Source organism: Polypterus senegalus, chromosome 11, assembly GCF_016835505.1.
Source record: "Polypterus senegalus isolate Bchr_013 chromosome 11, ASM1683550v1, whole genome shotgun sequence".
In the NCBI taxonomy this organism is placed as follows: Eukaryota; Metazoa; Chordata; class Cladistia; order Polypteriformes; family Polypteridae; genus Polypterus; species Polypterus senegalus.
In genome coordinates, this window is record NC_053164.1 from 165,673,807 (window position 1) to 165,695,040 (window position 21,234).

Genomic DNA, 21,234 nt, shown 5'->3' on the forward strand with positions numbered 1-21,234 from the left:
AACCCAGAAAGTGCACAATTTGCCATAAAAAATTCAGATGCATATGGTCAAAAGCTTCTTCAGCATCTAATGATAGAAGGGCTATTAGGGTCAGCATGCACAATGCTACACATTACAGTTGCAAATAAATTTAGTCACGTCTGGATTAATTAACTTATGGGTAAACAACTGTAAATGTCTGATTATAATTTTGACAACGACTTTGCATAAGGGTTCATCAAGTGGATCATCCAGTAAAAAGAGCACTCTCTGGGGTCCTTGCCTTGCTTTAGAATGAGGGTAATCAATACAGTTTATTGAGGGGCAGATAGCAGAATTCTATATCAATAGATGGGGAAGGGCTAGCTTTATCCGAAATGCAGAAAAGAGCTCTGGAGACAACCTATCAAGAATTCTGGATTTTCAAATTTGGAGCATTCACCAACTCAGATTTAGTAAATAGTGGCTTCTAAATTGAAAGAAAGCTTGTGAAGAATTCAGTTTTCTAGAAAAGTATTAGATTCATGACAATCACAGCTAGGACATTCATAAAACAATTCTGAGAAAAACATGAAACTGACAATCTGTGAAGGATTTTCGCAGATCTCAAAATGTATCTTTAATGGATAAGATGGACACATATGGATCCCATTACAATTAAATTAGACAATGTATGCAGGTAGAAAAAATATCCTAAGAGATACTATGAATTCTCACAGTTAGATTGTATCAGCCTTAAAGAAGAAAGAAGAAAAGAAAAGATGGCATTGAAGCTGGCAGTTGAGTAACTAGTGGAAGTAGTAGCTGTCACTGTGATGTCACTACACTGGTTACCTGTGTCATTCAGGATTGACTTTAATTTCTGCTTATGGTTTATAAAGCCTTAAATAATCTCGCCCCATCTTATATATCAGAATGTCTGACACCTTATATTCCAAATCATAACCTTAGATCCTCAATTAGTATCTCCTTAGAATTCCAAGAGCAAAACTTAAAAGAACTGGTGAGGCGGCCTTCTGCTGCTATGCACCTAAAATCTGGAATAGCCTGCCAATAGGAATTTGCCAGGCTAATACAGTGGAGCACTTTAAAACACTGCTGAAAACACATTATTTTAACATGGCCTTTTTATAACTTCACTTTAACTTAATCCTGATACTCTGTATGTTCAATTCATCATAATAACTATTCATGGTGGCTCTAAAATCCGTACTGACCCCTACTCTCTCTTCTGTTTCTTTTTCCGGTTTCTCCACCACCACCTACTCAAAGCATCAAGATGTTCCAACAATTATGGATGGGTCAAAAGCCAGAAGTCTATGTGACCATCATCATCAAGTCCGTCCGTGAGAATCCTAAATCCAAAGTGAACTGTTTCATTTATGTTAGGTAGAATGCCCAGAGGGGACTGGGCAGTCTAATGGTCTGGAATCCCTACAGATTTTATTTTTTTCTCCAGCCATCTGGAGTTTTTGTTTGTTTTTTCTGTCCACCCTGGCCATTGGACCTCACTCTTATTCTATGTTAATTATTATATTATTATAATAATATTATTATTATTTTATTTTCTTACTGTGTCTTTTATTTTTCTACTCTTCATTATGTAAAGCACTTTGAGCTACTTTTTGTATGAAACTCCATCCATCCATCCATTTTCTAACCCACTGAATCCGAATACAGGGTCACGGGGGTCTGCTGGAGCCAATCCCAGCCAACACAGGGCACAAGGCAGGAACCAATCCTGGGCAGGGTGCCAACCCACCGCAGGACACACACAAACACACCCACACACCAAGCACACACTAGGGCCAATTTAGAATCGCCAATCCACCTAACCTGCATGTCTTTGGATGGTGGGAGGAAACCGGAGCACCCGGAGGAAACCCACGCAGACACGGGGAGAACATGCAAACTCCACACAGGGAGGACCTGGGAAGCGAACCCGGGTCTCCTAACTGCGAGGCAGCACGCTACCACTGCGCCACCGTGATGCCCTGTATGAAAATGTGCTATATAAATAAATGTTGTTGTTGTTGTTGTTGTAAAGCCTGTCTTTGATAGCACATAGCTAAAAGGCATTAAAGATATCACAGAACCATTACAAAACAGTAAAATGAAAGAATATATGCTTGAAATGTTGAAAGTAGCTAAGAAAGATAACAGTTTGATTATGGTTTTGGTAAAGGTACAAAAAGTTGATACTAGCACAATGTTTGCACCACTAGCCATTTAGTTTGTTAAAATGTGAATCATTTATCATCATCATCAGACCTGCGTAACTTAGTTCAGATTCATGGGTGATACAGTACATACTGGTAGCCCTGGGTACAGCATATGAGATAAATGTGATCAATGTTACCATCCGTTACAAGGTATATTTTACACACAACTGTTCTAGTGTTAACAGTAAAGATTGGCAACCTGTTTGGATGGTGGGAGGAAAATATAAGTACCTGGTGAAAAAATTATCAATATATTTTATTGTTTTCGGCCTCACAACAGTGTCTATATAGAGTTGACTTGTGTCAAGTACTATATTGTAGAGTGTGCCATTAAGTGATTTGTTGAACAGCCAATGCTAATTTATAGAAATAAAACTAATCATGCAACCAAAATAGCATAATAATTCTGTGGAATAAAGGTGGAAAAGAATTTAATGAAAATGTGTTAAATTACATAGGAATAGAATTATAAGATGCAGTAGCTCAGGGGAACTAAAAGAACACAGCAATGAAATACATTAAGGTATCAAATAGGGTGGACTGTAAATGGAGTTAACACAGAATGATACTGTCTTGTTGATATGTCTTAATTGTGGGGAGAAAGAAAGAGAGAAAAGCTTATTTTTAAAATCACTTTTAAGTGACGTGCTATTGTGCTTTACATATATTGGAAATATTGCAAATTAGATCTGGTGATGGTGTTTTCAGAGGCTGTTGCAAAAATATATAACATTACACTTCATATATGCTAAAATAAATGAAAACATAATTTAACTTTTTATGGTTTTTAAATGACTATAAAAAATGTAAAAGTTTAAAATAAGATTTAACTAAACTTTCTTTCTTAATAAATATGTATTTATTTATACTACAGCTGTACTGGAGGCTACAAAATATGTACAGTATGTAAGCTGGCTAATTATGTAATAGTCAAGGAAAACTAACCATTTAGAAAATTCCTAAGGAGAAAATCACATCAGACAGAACATTAATTTAAACAGGAAGTCTGTTTCCCTGGTGAAAGTAGTGATGAAATGTAACATAAAAATACTATTGTCCCTAAAAAGGCATTCTAATTTGGAACACTCCACCCAGCCCCAGTAAGTTTTCCTGTTCTTGCCATCTACAGACCTCAGTGCCAACTACTAGTTCCAATTTCAATCAACTAAAAAAAAAAAAACGGCTTACGGAGTCTTTGTCCGCACCATTCCTTAATGCAATCCTTTAAAAATTACAATGGCGCCATATCACAGTGCAATTAAAAAATAAATCAATGCCTCTTATTCCAGATGTTTCAAACTTTAAATGAAAAAGTATATTAATATGAACACAATAAATAAAAAGGAAAGAAATGTTAATGGATGATACAGTATTAAACACAAATTAAGCTCTTTATAACCAACAAGATACCTGCAGATTGTCAATAAACACGCAAAGCAGAAGGAAGGGTCACTTTTAATCCCTGTTAGCATCTGTTTAAAAGTGCAGACACATCTCGGCTCACAGGTTCTTACCAGAGGCTGTTTGTTGTGATTGTCAGGCTCCACATCAGGCACAGAAGAGGATTCCATAGATTTTCCATTGCTGTTGCAGTCTAACTTGACCTTGTCTCTGCACTGAGGGTGGCAGGTGTAATTGCATTCTGTTGAGAAAATAAGAAATTGATAGTTGGATTTAACTTTAATGTTATAATTGCATCATAGCCACTGGATAGGGCTCTGTGTAGAACTTTAAAAAAAGGCGATTACTTCCAGTCCACAGTTCATTAGTTTCAATAGAATGGATAAGGTGTGAAGTTTCTTTTTTCTTATAATTTTAAATGAATTACTATTTTACATGACATCTTCCATGCCAGGGTGGGCTCCAGCTCTCCTACCCTTGAACTAGTCTAAGAGATTTCATAAATACTTGGATGCATTTTTCACAATCGGCTGCTTTATCCAGGTTCCTGCTTTGTGCCCAGTGATGCTAGAATAAGCCTCAACTCTTCACGACCCTTAACTTGAATTCAACTTCAGTAAATGGTTGAATGGGCTATAACTGGGAATGTCATACTGAAGTATGGCATGGGAGGATATATAGTTAAATGGTCAGTTTAGGGTCACACAGTATATAGCGGTAACTGCCTTATGTTACAAGATTCAGAAGGTTATGGCCTTAATTTACATCACACTATTTTGTATGTCTGGGCTTGTGAAAAGAACTCACTTTCATTTGGACAATGTCCATGCGTAGTGTGTCTGAGCTGATGACAAATATATAGGTTGTAACCTATCTGGAGAGTTGAGGAAAAGACTTAAAATATTACAAAACATCAAATTATTTGAATCAAGTCTGACACATCAAAATGATATGATAAAGAAGAAACAACACTGATGGATGTGAGGGGGCATCAGTTTAGTTAAGGATGCTACATTCATGTTAAAAAAAGACCAAATTCAGTCCATCTAGAGTACTGCTGCACAGTAGGGCCATTAAACTCTGCCAGTCAATTCCTGTCTAAGTATAGACACACAGGAGACATACTAAAAAAAATGGCTTAATTTTGTGCCTTTGTAACAATGAATTCTTTGTCTTTATAGCAACAACATCATGCTGTTTCCTTGAAGCCTTGTGGCAATGTGTCCACATGAAGAATGCTGCAGCAACAGGTCATTGGAGACATAGAATTCATCAGTCAAAGCAAAAGAAATTAATGTATAGACACATTGAGGCTACCAGTTCCTAAAAGGACTTTTGATAAAGTTGAATACCAAGTTGAAGATTATTTTCTGGGCAGGAAAAAAACACTCATACTCTACCATGTTGGAAAGAGATAATTGAAAAAACATAACTACCAAAAGCCCAAGAGGTGATTCACCCAGTAATTTTAATTATTAAATTGAAGTCAATGTTTGCTTCACATCCACTCCTTGTAATATTTATCATACCCAACCTGGCTGTAATGCAATTTATAAACCTGTCTATTGGGACTGTGACATGCTCTGCTTTCCTGAGTACCTTATTCTGTTTATGATTGTAACACACATGTACATAGGGGACAGCTGAAAGGGCTCCAGTGACTGTAATTCCACCACCACACCAGGGGTTGGTGTTGTGTCTGTGTATTAACATCTTTCTCCCTCTGCAAATCAGAAGACTGACAACTAGAGCACTTCTGACATCGCTTCTGGGTTCAGCCCACGTGGACCTACCTTTTCCTGCTGGGAGGACTGAACACAGGAAGCTCTGCCATCTTTGGCAGTTCTGTTTGGACTCCTATTTGCAGAGACGAGTCTAATTTTTTTACTTTTTGCTTCATCCTGTTATATGGGGTGGCTGTCTTGGTAACCTAATTCTTTATCATTGTCCTCTATTTCTTTTATAGATGCCAAAGAGATGTTTGAAACACCATATGTTACATCAGTAAAATTATAAATAATAATGTGTTACTTCTTAAAAACAATTTTTAAGAATTTCTTCACCTCTGACGGGGGCACAGGCTGCAAACTCCTTCTACTGTATATCTCTAAATATTCCAAAAAAAAGTAAACTGTGCCGCATTTGCTGTGGGCACCCTGCCCGACTTTATTTGATGGTCAAATTACACTCATGGTTTTAAACACAGTACCAAAAACTGTCAATTAATGTGTCCCCAGAGGTCCCTGTCTCACACTTTCATATTTCCAAAGCCAGTAAAAGAAGATACTCTGCCACTTCTCCTTAATAAGCAGATGTTACTTAAATAACTACATTAACATTTTCACAGCAAAAAACTCAGCCTTAGTAATGCATATAAAGTTTAGAGAATTGGAAAGTGTGGTAGCTTAGTGCTTGGAACTGCTGCCTCACAGACTTATGAAGCATAATTGATTCCTAGGCTAGTAAGTGTTGGTGTAGAGTGGGTCATTGTGCCCTGTGACTGAATGAGGTTTCATCCAGGACTAGTTGCTACCTTGTAATCAAATTATCCATGATACCATAATGGAAAAAGTATGATTGGAAAATAACTTGAATTCTTTATAAAACATAGCTAGTGACTTGAACTGGTATAGCTCAATGGACCGAGAAGTCTATCTCCTTAAACAGTTCAGTCCAATAAAGAGCTACAAGAGACAGGAGGTTCTCCTGGCAACAGGCTACAAGGGCAATGTGGGGCATGCTCAGTCACTAACTGACATTTATTCAAGAACGCCTAGTTTAGATCTGGAACAAGGAGAACATACAAACTGCTCAATGTAGGGGACCTCAAATACTTTGGAGTCTTTTTCTCAACTCAGGTTAGAAATAATTATGAGATTTACCAACAAACATTGCAGTGCTGACAGTTTTTCAAATGCTGCACAAGATTATGGTGGTATTGTGGAAACCATCCATACATTCGGATGGAGCTATAAATTTACAGATTAATCTGAATTTTGTGGTCGGTGCAGCAACATACTGTAATCAGCATATGCTTCCAACCTTCTCCTTCACCACTGATCCAAAGCTCATAACTAATAAGATCTTAAGTTCAAGTGGTTAAAAAGAGATTATTACAGGGTTGCTGGGTTCCCACTTCATTACAGGAGCTGAGCATTATGGCGTTCGAACCATTGCTTCTCTGGATTAAGCAAATAAAGGTTAGATGGTTTCCGTGTTTTGTTAAGATGGCCTGTAGATGCCTTCCATAGGAAGTGTAACGGGCACAACCCACTGTTATAAGACCCAAAGACTTGACATGCTGGATGAATTGACTCTTCCCACAAGTCAGAGAGGCTAAGGAATTCTGGAGGTTTTTGTTATAGATAGAACTGTCTACTTTTTCCATCAGAGAGTGCTACCAAATATGGACAATATTATGCCACAAAAAATAACTGGCAAGTCACAAGGGTGTGTCTGGGATCAAGAGGTAATTGTGAATCTAATAATTTACCGGGTTTATATCTGGGAAGTCAATAAAAATTTGCATCTGAACCAAATTGTAAACCAGAATCAAAGTCGAAATCCAAAGTCTTTTGAAAGCAGTATCTATCTTGGATGCTGAATGACCTGAATTGCTAACTTTTAAATCATCATGCATATGATGACATTGCATGTGACTTCAAGGAACCATACCATAGTATTAAGACATTGTGTACTAGCAACAAGAGTCAAAAATGGCAGTACCCGTTAGAAAAAATAATAAAACATATACATCAAATAACAATATCAGTTTCAATTCAATTTTAATCCAATAACAGAGATGGAGAGTGGCAATTTATCAGACATAAAAGTAAAAAATCCCTTGTATTGTGTACATGACAAAATAAACTTCACCTTGAAATTCATAAGAACAAGGAGGTTTTGAAAACAAATCAACCTGAATTGGTCGTTTTTAGAGGCTTTGCAGTAAATTTACTGTATATTGCTGCATTAATGTGAATCTACCCACTTTCATAAAATAAAAGGAAAAGTTAAAGCTTGGTTTATGGAAACTTATTCCTGACACATGGGTAAAATATAAATGAATTTTGTTAATAACACAATCTTTTTGTAGAAAAAAGTTTTTTCAGTTGAGTATTGAAAAAGTGATTTATAATGGAAATGCAAATAGATAGATACTTTATTAATCCCAAGGGGAAATTCACATACTCCAACAGCAGCATACTGATAAAGAACAATATTAAATTAAAGAGTGATAACAATGAAGGTGGTACAGTGGGATGCAAAAGTTTGGGCAACCTTGTTAATAGTCATTATTTTTCTGTATAAATCGTTGGTTGTTACGATAAAAAATGTCAGTTAAATATATCATATAGGAGACACACACAGTGATATTTGAGAAGTGAAATGAAGTTTATTGGATTTACAGAAAGTGTGCAATAATTGTTCAAACAAAACCAGACAGGTGCATAAATTTGGGCACCACAAAAAAGAAATGAAATCAATATTTAGTAGATCCGCCTTTTGCAGAAATTACAGCCTCTAAACGCTTCCTGTAGGTTCCAATGAGAGTCTGGATTGTGGTTGAAGGTATTTTGGACCATTCCTCTTTACAAAACATCTCTAGTTCATTCAGGTTTGATGGCTTCCGAGCATGGACAGCTCTCTTTAACTCACACCACAGATTTTCAATTCTATTCAGGTCTGGGGACTGAGATGGCCATTCCAGAACGTTGTACTTGTTCCTCTGCATGAATGCCTTAGTGGATTTTGAGCAGTGTTTCGGTCGCGTCTTGTTGAAAGATCCAGCCCTGGTGCAGCTTCAGCTTTGTCACTGATTCCTGGACATTGGTCTCCAGAATCTGCTGATACTGAGTGGAATCCATGCGTCCCTCAACTTTGACAAGATTCCCAGTCCCTGCACTGACCACACAGCCCCACAGCATGATGGAACCACCACCATATTTTACTGTAGGTAGCAGGTGTATTTCTTGGATTGCTGTGTTCTTTTTCCTCCATGCATAACGCCCATTGTTATGCCCAAATAACTCAATTTTAGTTTCATCAGTCCACAGCATCTTATTCCAAAATGAGCTGGCTTGTCCAAATGTGCTTGAGCATACCTCAAGCGGCTCTGTTTGTGCTGTGGGCGGAGAAAAGGCTTCCTCTGCATCACTCTCGCATACAGCATCTCCTTGTGTAAAGTGCGCCGAATGGTTGAACGATGCACAGTGACTCCATCTGCTGCAAGATGATGTTGTAGGTCTTTGGTGCTGGTCTGTGGGTTGACTCTGACTGTTCTCACCATTCGTCGCTACTGTCTATCCGAAATCTTTCTTGGTCTGCCACTTCGAGCCTTAACTTGAACTGAGCCTGTGGTCTTCCATTTCCTCAATATGTTCCTAACTGTGGAAACAGACAGCTTAAATCTCTGGGACAGCTTTCTGTATCCTTCCCCTAAACCATGATGGTGAACAATCTTTGTCTTCAGGTCATTTGAGAGTTGTTTTGTGACCCCCATGTTGTTACTCTTCAGAGAAAATTAAAGGAGGAGGGAAACTTACAATTGACCCCCTTAAATACTCTTTCTCATTATAGGATTCACCTGTGTATGTAGGTCAGGGGTCACTGAGCTTACCAAGCCAATTTGAGTTCCAATAATTAGTTCTAAAAGTTTTGGAATCAATAAAATGACAACGGTGCCCAAATTTATGCACCTGATTTTGTTTGAACAATTATTGCACACTTTCTGTAAATCCAATAAACTTCATTTCACTTCTCAAATATCACTGTGTGTGTCTCCTATATGATATATTTAACTGACATTTTTTATCGTAACAACCAACGATTTATACAGGAAAATAATGACTATTAACAAGGTTGTCCAAACTTTTGCATCCCACTGTATAACAGACAGACAATAATTTTGTATAATATTAACGTTTACACCCCCAGGTGGAATTGAAAAGTCGCATAGTTTGGGGGAGGAAGGATCTCCTCAGTCTGTCAGTGGTGCAGAACAGTGACAGCAGTCTGTTGCTGAAGCTGCTCCTCTGTCTGGAGATGATCCTGTTCAGTGGATGCAGTGGATTTTCCATTATTGACAGGAGCTTGCTCAGTGCCCGTCGCTCTGCCACGGATGTCAAACTGTCCAGCTCCGTGTCTACAATAGAGCCTGCCTTCCTCACCAGTTTGTCCAGGTGTGAGGCATCACTCTTCTTTATGCTGCCTCCCCAGCACACCAACGCGTAGAAGAGGGCACTCGCCACAACTGTCTGATAGAACATCTGCAGCATCTTATTGCAGATGTTGAAAGATGCCAGCCTTCTAAGGAAGTATAGTCGTCTCTGTCCTTTCTTACACAGAGTATCAGTATTGGCAGTCCAGTGCAATTTATCATGCAGCTGCACTCCCAGGTATTTATAGGTCTGCACCCTCTGCACACAGTCACTTCTGATGATCATGGGGTCCATGAGGGGCCTGGGCCCCCTAAAATCCACCACCAGCTCCTTGGTTTTGCTGGTGGTCAGTTGTAAGTGGTTTGAGTCGCACCATTTAACAAAGTCTTTGATTAGTTTCCTATACTCCTTCTCCTGCCCACTCCCGATGCCGCCTACGATAGCAGTGCCATCTGCAAACTTTTGCATGTGGCAGGACTCCGCGTTGTATTGGAAGTCCAATGTATATAGGCTGAACAGGACCGGAGAAAGTACAGTCCCCTGCGGCGCTCCTGTGTTGCTGACCACAATGTCAGACCTGTAGTTCCCGAGACGCACATACTGAGGTGTGTCTTTAAGATAGTCCACGATCCATGCTACCAAATATGAATCTATTCCCATCTCTGTCAGCTTGTCCTTAAGGAGCAGAGGTTGGATGGGGTTTGGAGGCACTACAGAAGTCCAGAAACATAATTCTTACAGTACCACTGCCTCTGTCCAAGTGGGAGAGAAATCGATGTAGCATATAGATGATGGCATCCTCCGCTCCTACCTTCTCTGGGTATACGAACTGCAGAGGGTCAAGGGCGTGGCGGACCTGTGGCCTCAGGGTGGCCATATAAATATAAATACCTGGGAGTGTAGCTGAATGATAAATTGGACTGGACTGCCAATACTGATGCTCTGTGCTAGAGAGGACAGAGCTGACTATACTTCCTTAGAAGACTGGCGTCCTTCAACATCTACAATAAGATGCTGCAGATGTTTTATCAGACAGTTGTGGCGAGTGCCCTCTTCTACGCAGTGGTGTGATGGGGAGGCAGCATAAAGAAGAAGGACGCCTCACGCCTGGACAAACTGGTGAGAAAGGCAGGCTCTATTGTTGGCATGGAGCTGGACAGTTTGACATCCGTGGCAGAGCGACGGGCGCTGAGCAGGCTCCTGTCAATTATGGAGAATCCACTACATCCACTGAACAGTGTCATTTTCAGACAGAGGAGCAGCTTCAGCGACAGACTGCTGTCACTGTCCTGCTCCACTGACAGATGAGGAGATCGTTCCTCTCCCACACTATGCGACTTTTTAATTCCACCCTGGGGGGTAAACGTTAACATTATACAAAGTTATTGTCTGTTTTACCTGCATTTTTATCACTCTTTAATTTAATTTTTTTTTATCGGTATGCTGCTACTGGAGTATGTGAATTTCCCCTTGGGATTAATAAAGTATCCATCTATGTATCAATTTGCACTTCATAGGAAAATTCAGGAAGGCAATAGGACATACGTAACAGCAAGGCTACAGTGACCACAGGGTTTTGTTTCAGTTTGTCAATTTAAACGTAATCTTCTTTATAAATGTATTCCCCTTTTATGCAGGTAGTTCATTTTAACTCTTGCTGATTGTCTCTGAAGTCTGTCTATTTATAAAGCACAATCTCAGTTTGTCTGTTATTATTATTATTGTTATGTGTAGATTTATTTTTCAGGTCACATACAAGAAATTTGACACATACAGTAGGTATAGTATGTCTCACCATGAGTTAGATTAGTGACATCGTTTTGGTCTTGCACCTGCTGGGGATGACATGAGTATGTTGGGATTTAGACCAAATGGCAAGAAATATGACAATGTGATCTGTCAACACAGAAATAGCACAACACAGATTGTAACGGTGATGTGATGGTTATCATATTTACCTTTCAATCAAGAACATGGTTCAATCCCTGTTCATTATATAACTTTATCTATGATCAAGCAGCAATCATAGCCCAAAGCCATCTTTGTCACTGGAATTATTTAATTATTTAATTGCATCAGAAGGAACAAGCAAGAATATTGTATACAAAGTATTGTATTCCAATACTAACACGAGTTGTAAGTGCCGCATGTTTAATGATAACAAAGTCTGGTGAAATATAATTTGCCATTACTTTTTTATCTTTACACTTTCTCACCTGGGCAAGCACAGGTAACTCAGCTAGTTAAAAATAATGTGACTTTAATTTCTTAGAAAGACACTTGTTAGGTTGTTTCTTAATTTTCTGTCATATTTTTGCTTATTTTAATGCAAATATAATGAGTTAAAAACTCTTTATACTTCCTGTATATTAATAAAAAGATCAACAACCATAAAGCAAAAGTAATAACAGCTTTTTAGTGCCATTTTAACTTATATGTGTGTGTTCATTATTATATAACTGCTTTTTGATAAAATATGTTTAATTAGGAGACTAGTTATTTTGTGTATTTTCCTAGAAAGATAAAATACTGTATAGGAATTTCTATCAAAATAACACAAGAGACATACGGAGCAGAATTTATAATTGAATGACATGGTTCACAAACCATGATAATTTGTTTCCATTAAAAAAAAAAAAAAACTGACCAGAATGTCCACTCCTGCACTTCAGCAATGCAAAGAAAATTATGCATTTATAGCTATGAAAAAATATACCAATATTTGAAATTCTACTAAATGTAAATATCATGCAAGAGCACTCTTTTGAATGCAAGTTAAGAGAAAAAAATGTAAGTACATTAAATATTTAGATGAAACCGAAGTAAGTATGATCAATTAATCTGTGAAACTGGCTGGAGTAAAAACCTGTGGCCACAGTGGGACCCCAGAACTGAGCTTGTGAATCCCTGCTTTAGTCAGTGCCTTTATAGTTAAAGCCATTGAACTGCAAAAGATAATTCGACTTGTTGAGAACCTCACAGGGAAGCTCCATATGGTTTTAGCACGCAGCCTTGTGGTTTTTAGATCAATTGCTTAGCAACCAGATTACACCCTTTGACTATAACCCAGACAGTAAGCAAGACTGGCAAATACATAATTGTGGGACCATCTCTTAGGCTTTTCTTTCATTCACATTCAGTATTTGTAAACTGCAACTGACATTAAACTGGTGAATGCAAATACAACTGTTTTTCTGACCATGTGCTTTTGTATGTTTTTGTTATATATTAAACATTTGGCTGAGCTATTAATAACTATTAACATTCAGTCAGATTCTTGTGGGAGCTCCTTTTATGAGTTTACATAGAAAGCATTGCTGAACATACAGCTTAAACATCTATACCACAACAGCTCTCCCTCTCCTTAGTATGCCTTTGTAAAACGTTTAAACCCAACAAAAAACACAAAATGAAGGACAATATAACTGCTGCAAAGTTAAGAACTGTCTTTAAACCCTCTGCTACTCCTCCAGCTGACTGGAGCCTTGAAGCAACTCTGCATTTTTATTATAATGTCACATTCAAGAACACTGAGACTTATATTCTATCTAGTAAAAGATCTTGGAACAAGTTAGTGATACTCAGTTGCAAGTGAGCAGTGCCAGTGCCATCTAGTGTCCTACAAATGTTGACACAATTCTTAAATGGCAATTAGCATTTCTATGACATTCACTTATCTATGTGGGATTGCTTCTTTATGCAGGATGGATGGATAGATAGATAGATAGATAGATAGATAGATAGATAGATAGATAGATAGATAGATAGATAGATAGATAGATAGATAGATAGATAATATAATGTTGCTATTGAGCGGTTTATGGCTCCAAAATGGGTATACTGCTTAGTGTCCCAAAAGGTCTAATAAAGAGGCTATTTTTACAGGTAAATTACCTTTCCTACTAAATCCCAAAATCAAACAAGTTATATTAATGTCAATTCAAACATGGCTTGAAGTGAATGATAATGGCTTAGTAAACAACTGGCCCTCAGTTCCAGAATGGTCCTTGCTTTAGTCCAATGCTGCTGAGACAAATGTCCTTAAATTAAGACATATCACTCTCAGACTGTACTAATCCAATGTAAAGGTGTGGTGGGCTAGAGCACATCATTGGCAGCATAAGGAAGTACGCACATAACCAAGCCACTCCCAGACTCTCACTCCCATAGGACTAATTTATTTATCCTCACCAAATTAATCTAATATGTCATTTAGATGTGGGAGGAAAACCAGACAACCTAAAGAAAAACCAACACAGGCATTACTAAACTTTGCATTATTAAATTGGCAACAACAGTGATCAGTTGCAGGATATAAACTGAGGATACCAACTTTGGGTTCTCGCTGGCCTAGTTCTTAGGACTTTGACACTGTATCCATCCATCCATCCATCATCAAACTTATTTAATCAACTTAATGAAAATATGCAGTCATTTATTTCTTCACTTCTCTCATACATCTCTATAAATATAAAATCCAACGTCTGTCTGCCTTTCACAAGAGAATTACTTAACGGATTTATCTTGTTTATTTTTCTATAATTCACTAGAATATTCTGGTTGATTTTGCAATCTCTCATATCGCACTAAATATTATATTTTGCTTGCAGTACCGATTTATTTGCACGAATCCGAGAGAGACACAGTTGGACAAGGGAATGGCCTCACTCATGCGCCAGCCTAGGGGAGTATTTTACATCCGCTTAGCTAGTGAATGAGAGAACTACTTAATGGATTTAGATCAGGCTTTTTTCTAGATTTTTTCTAATCCGAGACAGAGGCTGCGGGCCAAGTGGGAGAAGGAAGCATGACATCAGGAGTAGGGAGGTGCCTCACTGTCCTGTTTCACTTTCACGCAGGCTAAGCTGCATTGTATGGCTAGTAATATATAAAAATATATAAGATAGAATGCTTTCATTGTACTATCGTTTATTCTATTTAAGCTTGACATCCTCTACTTCACATAAAAAGTGTATAAACTGTGAAAAGCCCAAAAAATGATAACAAAGTTAAAATAAATCACCATAGAATATACTACATACAAATAAATTCATTGCTCTGATCATATCATGTACTGCAGTGTAGTAAGAAAGCCCTAAGACAGACATTGTTAATTATTTTTGAGGTATTTCTCTTGTGAGTTGATTTGAGACCTCTGAATGTTTTCTTTTTTGGATAAGTGTCTTTATTTTCTCTTTTCGAATAACTATACAAAAGATTTTGTAATATATGCTGCTTTATTAGAAGTGTAAATAAAGACTTGTCAATTAGCTTAACTTGAATGCCTTTAGGATGTAGGAGGGAATTCTCCATTAGATAGGTGGGGAACATAAGACCCCCACAGAACAGCAAGCAGTATAAGTGAAAATAAAAATAAACTATTTATAAAGTACCTTTGAGATCAGCAGTTCATTGTCAACAAGTATTTCAAACTGACAGCTTTCAATTCAAATGTAAATTTTTCTGTTAGTCATACAAAGTACATATATCTTAACAGAACATAATCCAGTTCAAGGTTGTGGTTTTGACTTATACTGCATATATTTCATCTTGTGCTGCTGCTTGTTATATAAAGCTTCTCTTGCAATGCATCTAGTAGATGTGGTTTCTAACAAAGAAATACTTTTAAAAAAGATTTGCTTCACTTCTGTGATGAACTAGTTTCTACCTTGAGCCCACAGGCTTCAGTTCTTAAAAACCCTAAACTGAATAAAGCAGAAAATAGATGGGTTTTTGTTAGGAAGATTTAGAAACCTGGTTCTGCTGCCATGTAAGTGCATTCCCAGGGTGCAGATTCAGCTTGGCTGCTAAAAACTAAAAGCAAATGACTTACGCCTAGCCCTTTCATCTGTTAACATCACATGAGGCTCACTGTTGTTTATTCATTGCCTTGCTCACTCATTTTCTCTTTTCATAGAGATCAGCTTCATATTTAAGTATCTTCAAAGGTAAATACATTTCTTTGCCAGTATCAAGAATTTTTTTATACTTTTTGTATATTTGCTCAGCTTGAACAATAATCAGTATGCACTAAAACAAACAGAATGAAATACAAATATGTTTGAGCCTGTAAGGCAGAACAAGAACCATCTCAGATAGCAGCAATCTAAAATAGACTACATAGATGTAAGCAGAGTTGTAGTTGTTTCAATGTGAATAATTGATATTTATCTGAAGCAATTAAGCCTTTATTAGCACACACTTCCTGTCAAAGCAGAAGGGCTTGCATTAGCAGTCTGAGGCCCTGGCTGGGCCAGCTAACTCGCGCCAACACAGAGCACTCAGTGGAAAGGAAAAAATGTAATTCTCTGTCCATCTCAGATACTCTAGCCAAACACACATTGATTTGTTCTGATGGATTGATGAGTCACTAAAGGTGGGAATTTTGTTCTAATGAATTTTCTTTTTCCCTTTCCAAAAAAAAAATATCCTTTAATTAGTTTAAATCATTTTTAATATTTCTGCTAACAATGTTATTTTATAGAATACAGTTTACATCAAAAACCCCCATATGCTTCCATAGAAACATTCAATTACATTTAAACATTATCTTTTGCATATTCACCTCTCTAGTTTGAGGTTAGAAAATCAATTATGATTGGCTAAATTTGTTTCTCATTTACAATTCTTTCACATCTAATTCTGCATCATTACGTAGCATGAAAAACATATCTGTTAGTATACAGCACTGCTTGAGTATTTAACCTGCTTTCTCCGTAGAGTCATGGGATCATTCTAAAACACATATTTCTCCTGTCATGTCCAGCAGCAGACTGGTTACAGAGAAGCCTTTTTATAACATCTAGAAAATGCCAGTATGCTGAGCTGCACCAACAATCACCCTGCACCCCTCACCCATGGGTTCTTACCTGAGGTTGCACGCCTCTTTACCTGAAGTGCGAGTTTACCGGACAACTTATATATCGCAGTTCCCATTTCTGCCGGTTAGCAAGCCACTCTGCCTGGGATGCCCGGAAGGCCAGGGCTGCAACAGGCTGAACCAGCGGATGCATAAACACACACACACTCACAAAGGCTGACAATAAAGTAGAGAGAGAGAGAACAGGCAGGTTGCTGATGGAAAAAAGCAGAGCCTCTATCTCTCCACAGTCTGTCCTGCTCATTTGCCTGAGCGTAAGAGACCTGATAGGCTTTGTGCTGACTCGATTGATTTGACTGTTAAATGAAGGCTTTCTCTGATTTGCAAAATATATTGTATGTTGTGGACTGAGCATTGGCAGTCAGGCAGGCAGCAGACTTTATAAATAAATACATTAAGTCCATTACAAAGTGTTCATTTCAACTACTAGTGCCTTTCATAATGTTTGTGACTAAGACTCATTTTTCCTTGATTTAACCCTCTGCTTCACAGTTTAGAATTACAAAGTAAACACTTTAGATGCAATTAAAATGCACATTACAGATTTTCATTTAAGAATATTTGCATGCATTCTGGTCACACCATGTAGAAATTACAACACTTCCTATAAATGGTCCCACTATTTCAAGGCCCAGTAATGTGTGGGATATAGCAATAGCAGGTATATTAAAACATTCATAGTTAATACTTTGTTGCATATCCCTTGCATGCAATGACTGCTTGAAGTTTGTGATTCACAGACAGCACAAGTGCAGAGTATCTTCTCTGGTGTTGCTCTCCCAAGCCTCTCATGCTGTAATCTTTAGCTCCTGCTTGTCTCCTTAAATGTTCTCTTCACCATATGGAAGGCATACTCAATTGGATTTAAATCAGGTGACTGGCTTGGTCATTCAAGAACTCTCCAATTTTCAGCTTTGAAAAACTTCTGTGTTGCCTTAGCATTATGTTTGGGATCATTATCTTGTCATAGGATGAAGCACCATCATTTTAAGGTATTTACTGGAACTTGAGCAAGTAAAATGTTTCTTTACACCACAGAATTGATTGTGCAACTGCAGTCAGCAGTTATATCATTAATACGGATAAGTGTGCCAGTACCTGAGGCAACTATATATGCCCAATCCATAACACCCTCAATACCACGTTTAACAAATGAGGTGGTATACTTTGGGTCTTGAGCAGATCCTTTTACTCCCCACACTTTGCTCTTGCCATCACTCCGATACAAGTTCATCTTTGTCTCATCTGAATAGACTTTTTTCCAGAATTCTGCTGGCTCTTTTAAGTACTTTTTCACAATCTGTAATCTGGCCATTATTTTTTGTGGCTAACTAGTAAGTTTTAATTTTGTAGTAGAGCTTTTTACTTCACACAGTGAGGACTCTTTCCAACAGGTTTTACCAATGTCTCAAATGGTTTTATTCTTGTTTTTCAACCTCAAAATGGCTTCTTTGACTTTAATTGGTAAACTCTTGTCCTCATGTTGAACAATGTTAAGCACTAATTCCAAAGGTAGTCTGTAAGCCTAGGTATCTTATTCCTGCACTAGTGAAGCAATGAAATATGCCTGAGTAATCATAAACACTTATGGTGCTAATTGTTCCAAAATTATTGAGCCCTGAAATGTGGGGATCATGTAGAAAAAGTGTTATTTCTACATGGTGTGACTGCAATGTATGCAAATACCCTTACATGAATGTCTGCAATGTGCACTTTAATCACGTTTGAATTGTTTAATTTGTAATTTTAAACCATTGAGCAGTGGGATAAATCAAGGAAAAATGTGTCTTTGTCCCAAACTATAAATTGAAAAGACAATTACATCTCCAAGAACCCATAATGGCATGTAGATTGTGTAATGGGTGTTCCCCAATAGATTTGCCCAAAACCTTTATTATTATTGCTCGATTTCTAGATATATTTGCAAAGACTTAACTGCTACATATTTGACAAAATATGAAGCCATAGTGCTTAAAAAACGTAAAATGAGAAAATGTGACAGGCCATGAATTGAAGCCAACTGCCAGGGTGATGCAGAAACATGTATTACCTCATTAACTTGCTGATAGAAAAATAAAAAATTCTCATTATTTCATTTTCCTCCAACATCAAAAAACATTAATTAACAACTTGCAAATTAGTTCTGTCCGAGTGTGGTCGTGTCCCTAAGTGTGCCCTGCAAGCGTGCAGAGACAGAGAGTCTCGCACACAGAAAGAGAGTTTCACACCATATGTAGCATTCCAGGTGCGCAGGTGAGAGACCTCCCTGGAAGGGCTGATAGGCTCTTGGCTGTAGCAGGAATGGATCCAGTTGTCATTGTTCACACTGGAACAAATGACATACATAAGGGTAGTCAGTCAGTCCTGCAAACAAAATTTAAAGAGTTTTGTGCCAGGCTGAGGAGCAGAACTGAGAAGGTAGTCTCCTCCGAGGTTCTACCTATGCAATGTGCTAGTCCATGTAAGACTGAAGAGATTAGAAGACCTAACATGTGGTTCAAATTCTGGTGAATGATAGAAGGGCATAGGTTTTTTGGGCACTGGGACTCCTTTTGGAATAAATGCAATGAGTTATATTTGAGCCGGCTTATGAGTAGGTTAGTTGAGGATTATTTAAACTAGGGAATAGGAGGCAGGGAAATTAGGAAACAACGGATTTAGAACTGTACATGAGAAGATGAACAATGGTGTAAAAATAAACATGTATAGTAATGTAAATTCTAAGTTGAGGAGCAGTGGAACAGACTTAAAACGTTTTACATACACTGCAGGATAGGTACATCCCACAAATTGGAATTAGTAGGAAATTTTAAAAAGTGCACTGAGTAAGTAAAAAAAAGAAGATGCAAAGGAAATAAATGCTATATATGGTGTATAAGACTAAGAAATCCAAAGTGAATCATAGGGCATATGAGACCATGAGGGAAACAATTAAAAAGCATATTAGGGAGTCTATAAGGCAGTTAGAGAGGAATATAGCAGATAAGGCAAACAATGAGCCAAAGGAACTTTCAATATTTTAAAAAGAGCAGTCATACAGGAGGTTAAGGTAAATCAGGAATAGTAAAGGACGAATTAAAAAATACAGACAATGAAATAGCAGATGCTCTAAACTTGCATTTTTTTGATGTCTTCATATGTGAAGAAGTGGGTAGATAACCTCCCAGTGGTTCAGTAAAAAGTACTACTAAGAAGGTACTTAGTAATTTGGAAATTGTTGTGGGAAATGTACTGCTTAGATTAAATAGGCTGAAATCAATCAAATCACCAGGACCAGATAATATATATCCTCGAATGCTTGAGGAAGTTAGTGAATAAAATATATACTTTGGCACATATTTTCAGAAAGTCATTGTGGACCGGGGAAATTCCAAAGGACTGGAAAAAGGAAAATATTATCCCTTTATGTAAAATCAGTGACCGGAAAGGTCCAAGTAACTATACAGTAGGTCAGTAAGCTTAACGTGCATCACAAGTAAATTAATGTAAGGAAATATTAAGGAAAATATTGTGCAACACATGGCAAGAACAGGAGTTTTACTGAACAGTCAGCACAGGTTCAGATGAGGGAGGTCATCTTCTACTAGACAGGCAGTGTGGTGTAGTGGTTGAGGCTTTGAACTACAACCCCTGAGGTAGGATACAATCAGAGTGGTGCATATGATATTATTTATCTTGGCTTTCAGAACACATTTGATAAGGTCCCATATGAGAGGTTGGGCATCAAACTAAAAGAGGTGGGAGTTCTGGATGTAGTGTGCAGATGGGTGCAGAATTGGCTAAAACACTGGAAGCAGAGGATGATAGTGCGAGGAACCTTATCAGAACTGGGTGAAGTTAAGAGTGGTGTCACTCAAGGGTCAGTGTTGGGACCACTGCTATTCTTAACTTGTATAAATTAATTGGATAGGAATATAAATAACAAGTTGGTTAAGTTTACACATGATACCAAGCTAGGAAGATAACCAAGAATCTGTTGAATAATTACTAGGACAGCATACATGCTTCTGAAGATTTGTGGGAAATTAATTTTAATGTAAGTAAATGTAAAGTATTACATGTAAGAAGTAAAAATGTTAGGCTACAACAATTTTCCTCTGGCACATTGGAGAACCTCAAACACAAAAGTGTGTTTTTTTTCTACTAAGAACAGAGTCTTGAGTGACTCCTTGCTTTGATGGTAGAGTCCCCCAGTGGTCTATAAGGATATCACTACCTATATTATCTTTATAATGGATAAAGAAAAATCATCTGAATGAAAACTGTTTTCCTGATGATAATCTCAACCCAATAGTATACCTATAGATCAATCATAAAAAAGCAGTCTGACTGGTGAATGAAGGACAATTGGTTTTCTTTTTGAGTGTAAACACAGATGAAAAACCGTTTAGTGAAAATGCCATTCCTTTAAATGTAATGCAATTATTAATTTATTCTTTATCAATTCAGGATAGAAGAGATATCCCAGCAGCATGTGAAGGAAGCAACCAAACTTGAACACAATGCTATTTCAACTGTAGGTCATACTGACTTTCACTTGTTCCTGATCAATTTAGAAGTGACAGTTAACCTAAATTGCATGTCTTTTGTA

The 21,234-nt window shown here is 37.6% G+C and overlaps 1 protein-coding gene across 4 annotated transcripts in view; it reads right to left on the reverse strand.

Annotated features, from left to right (window-relative positions):
• Window positions 1-21,234, reverse strand: part of rassf3 (Ras association domain family member 3) — a 211,812-nt gene that overhangs the window by 151,932 nt on the left and 38,646 nt on the right. For 3 of the 4 annotated variants that reach the window (XM_039770044.1, XM_039770045.1, XM_039770048.1), the window contains one exon: window positions 3,716-3,843. In XM_039770044.1, the coding sequence (XP_039625978.1) occupies window positions 3,716-3,843 (128 nt within the window). Of the gene's footprint in view, window positions 1-3,715; window positions 3,844-16,632; window positions 16,715-21,234 lie in introns of those variants that run through there. The other variant, XM_039770046.1, reaches the window with a different exon arrangement.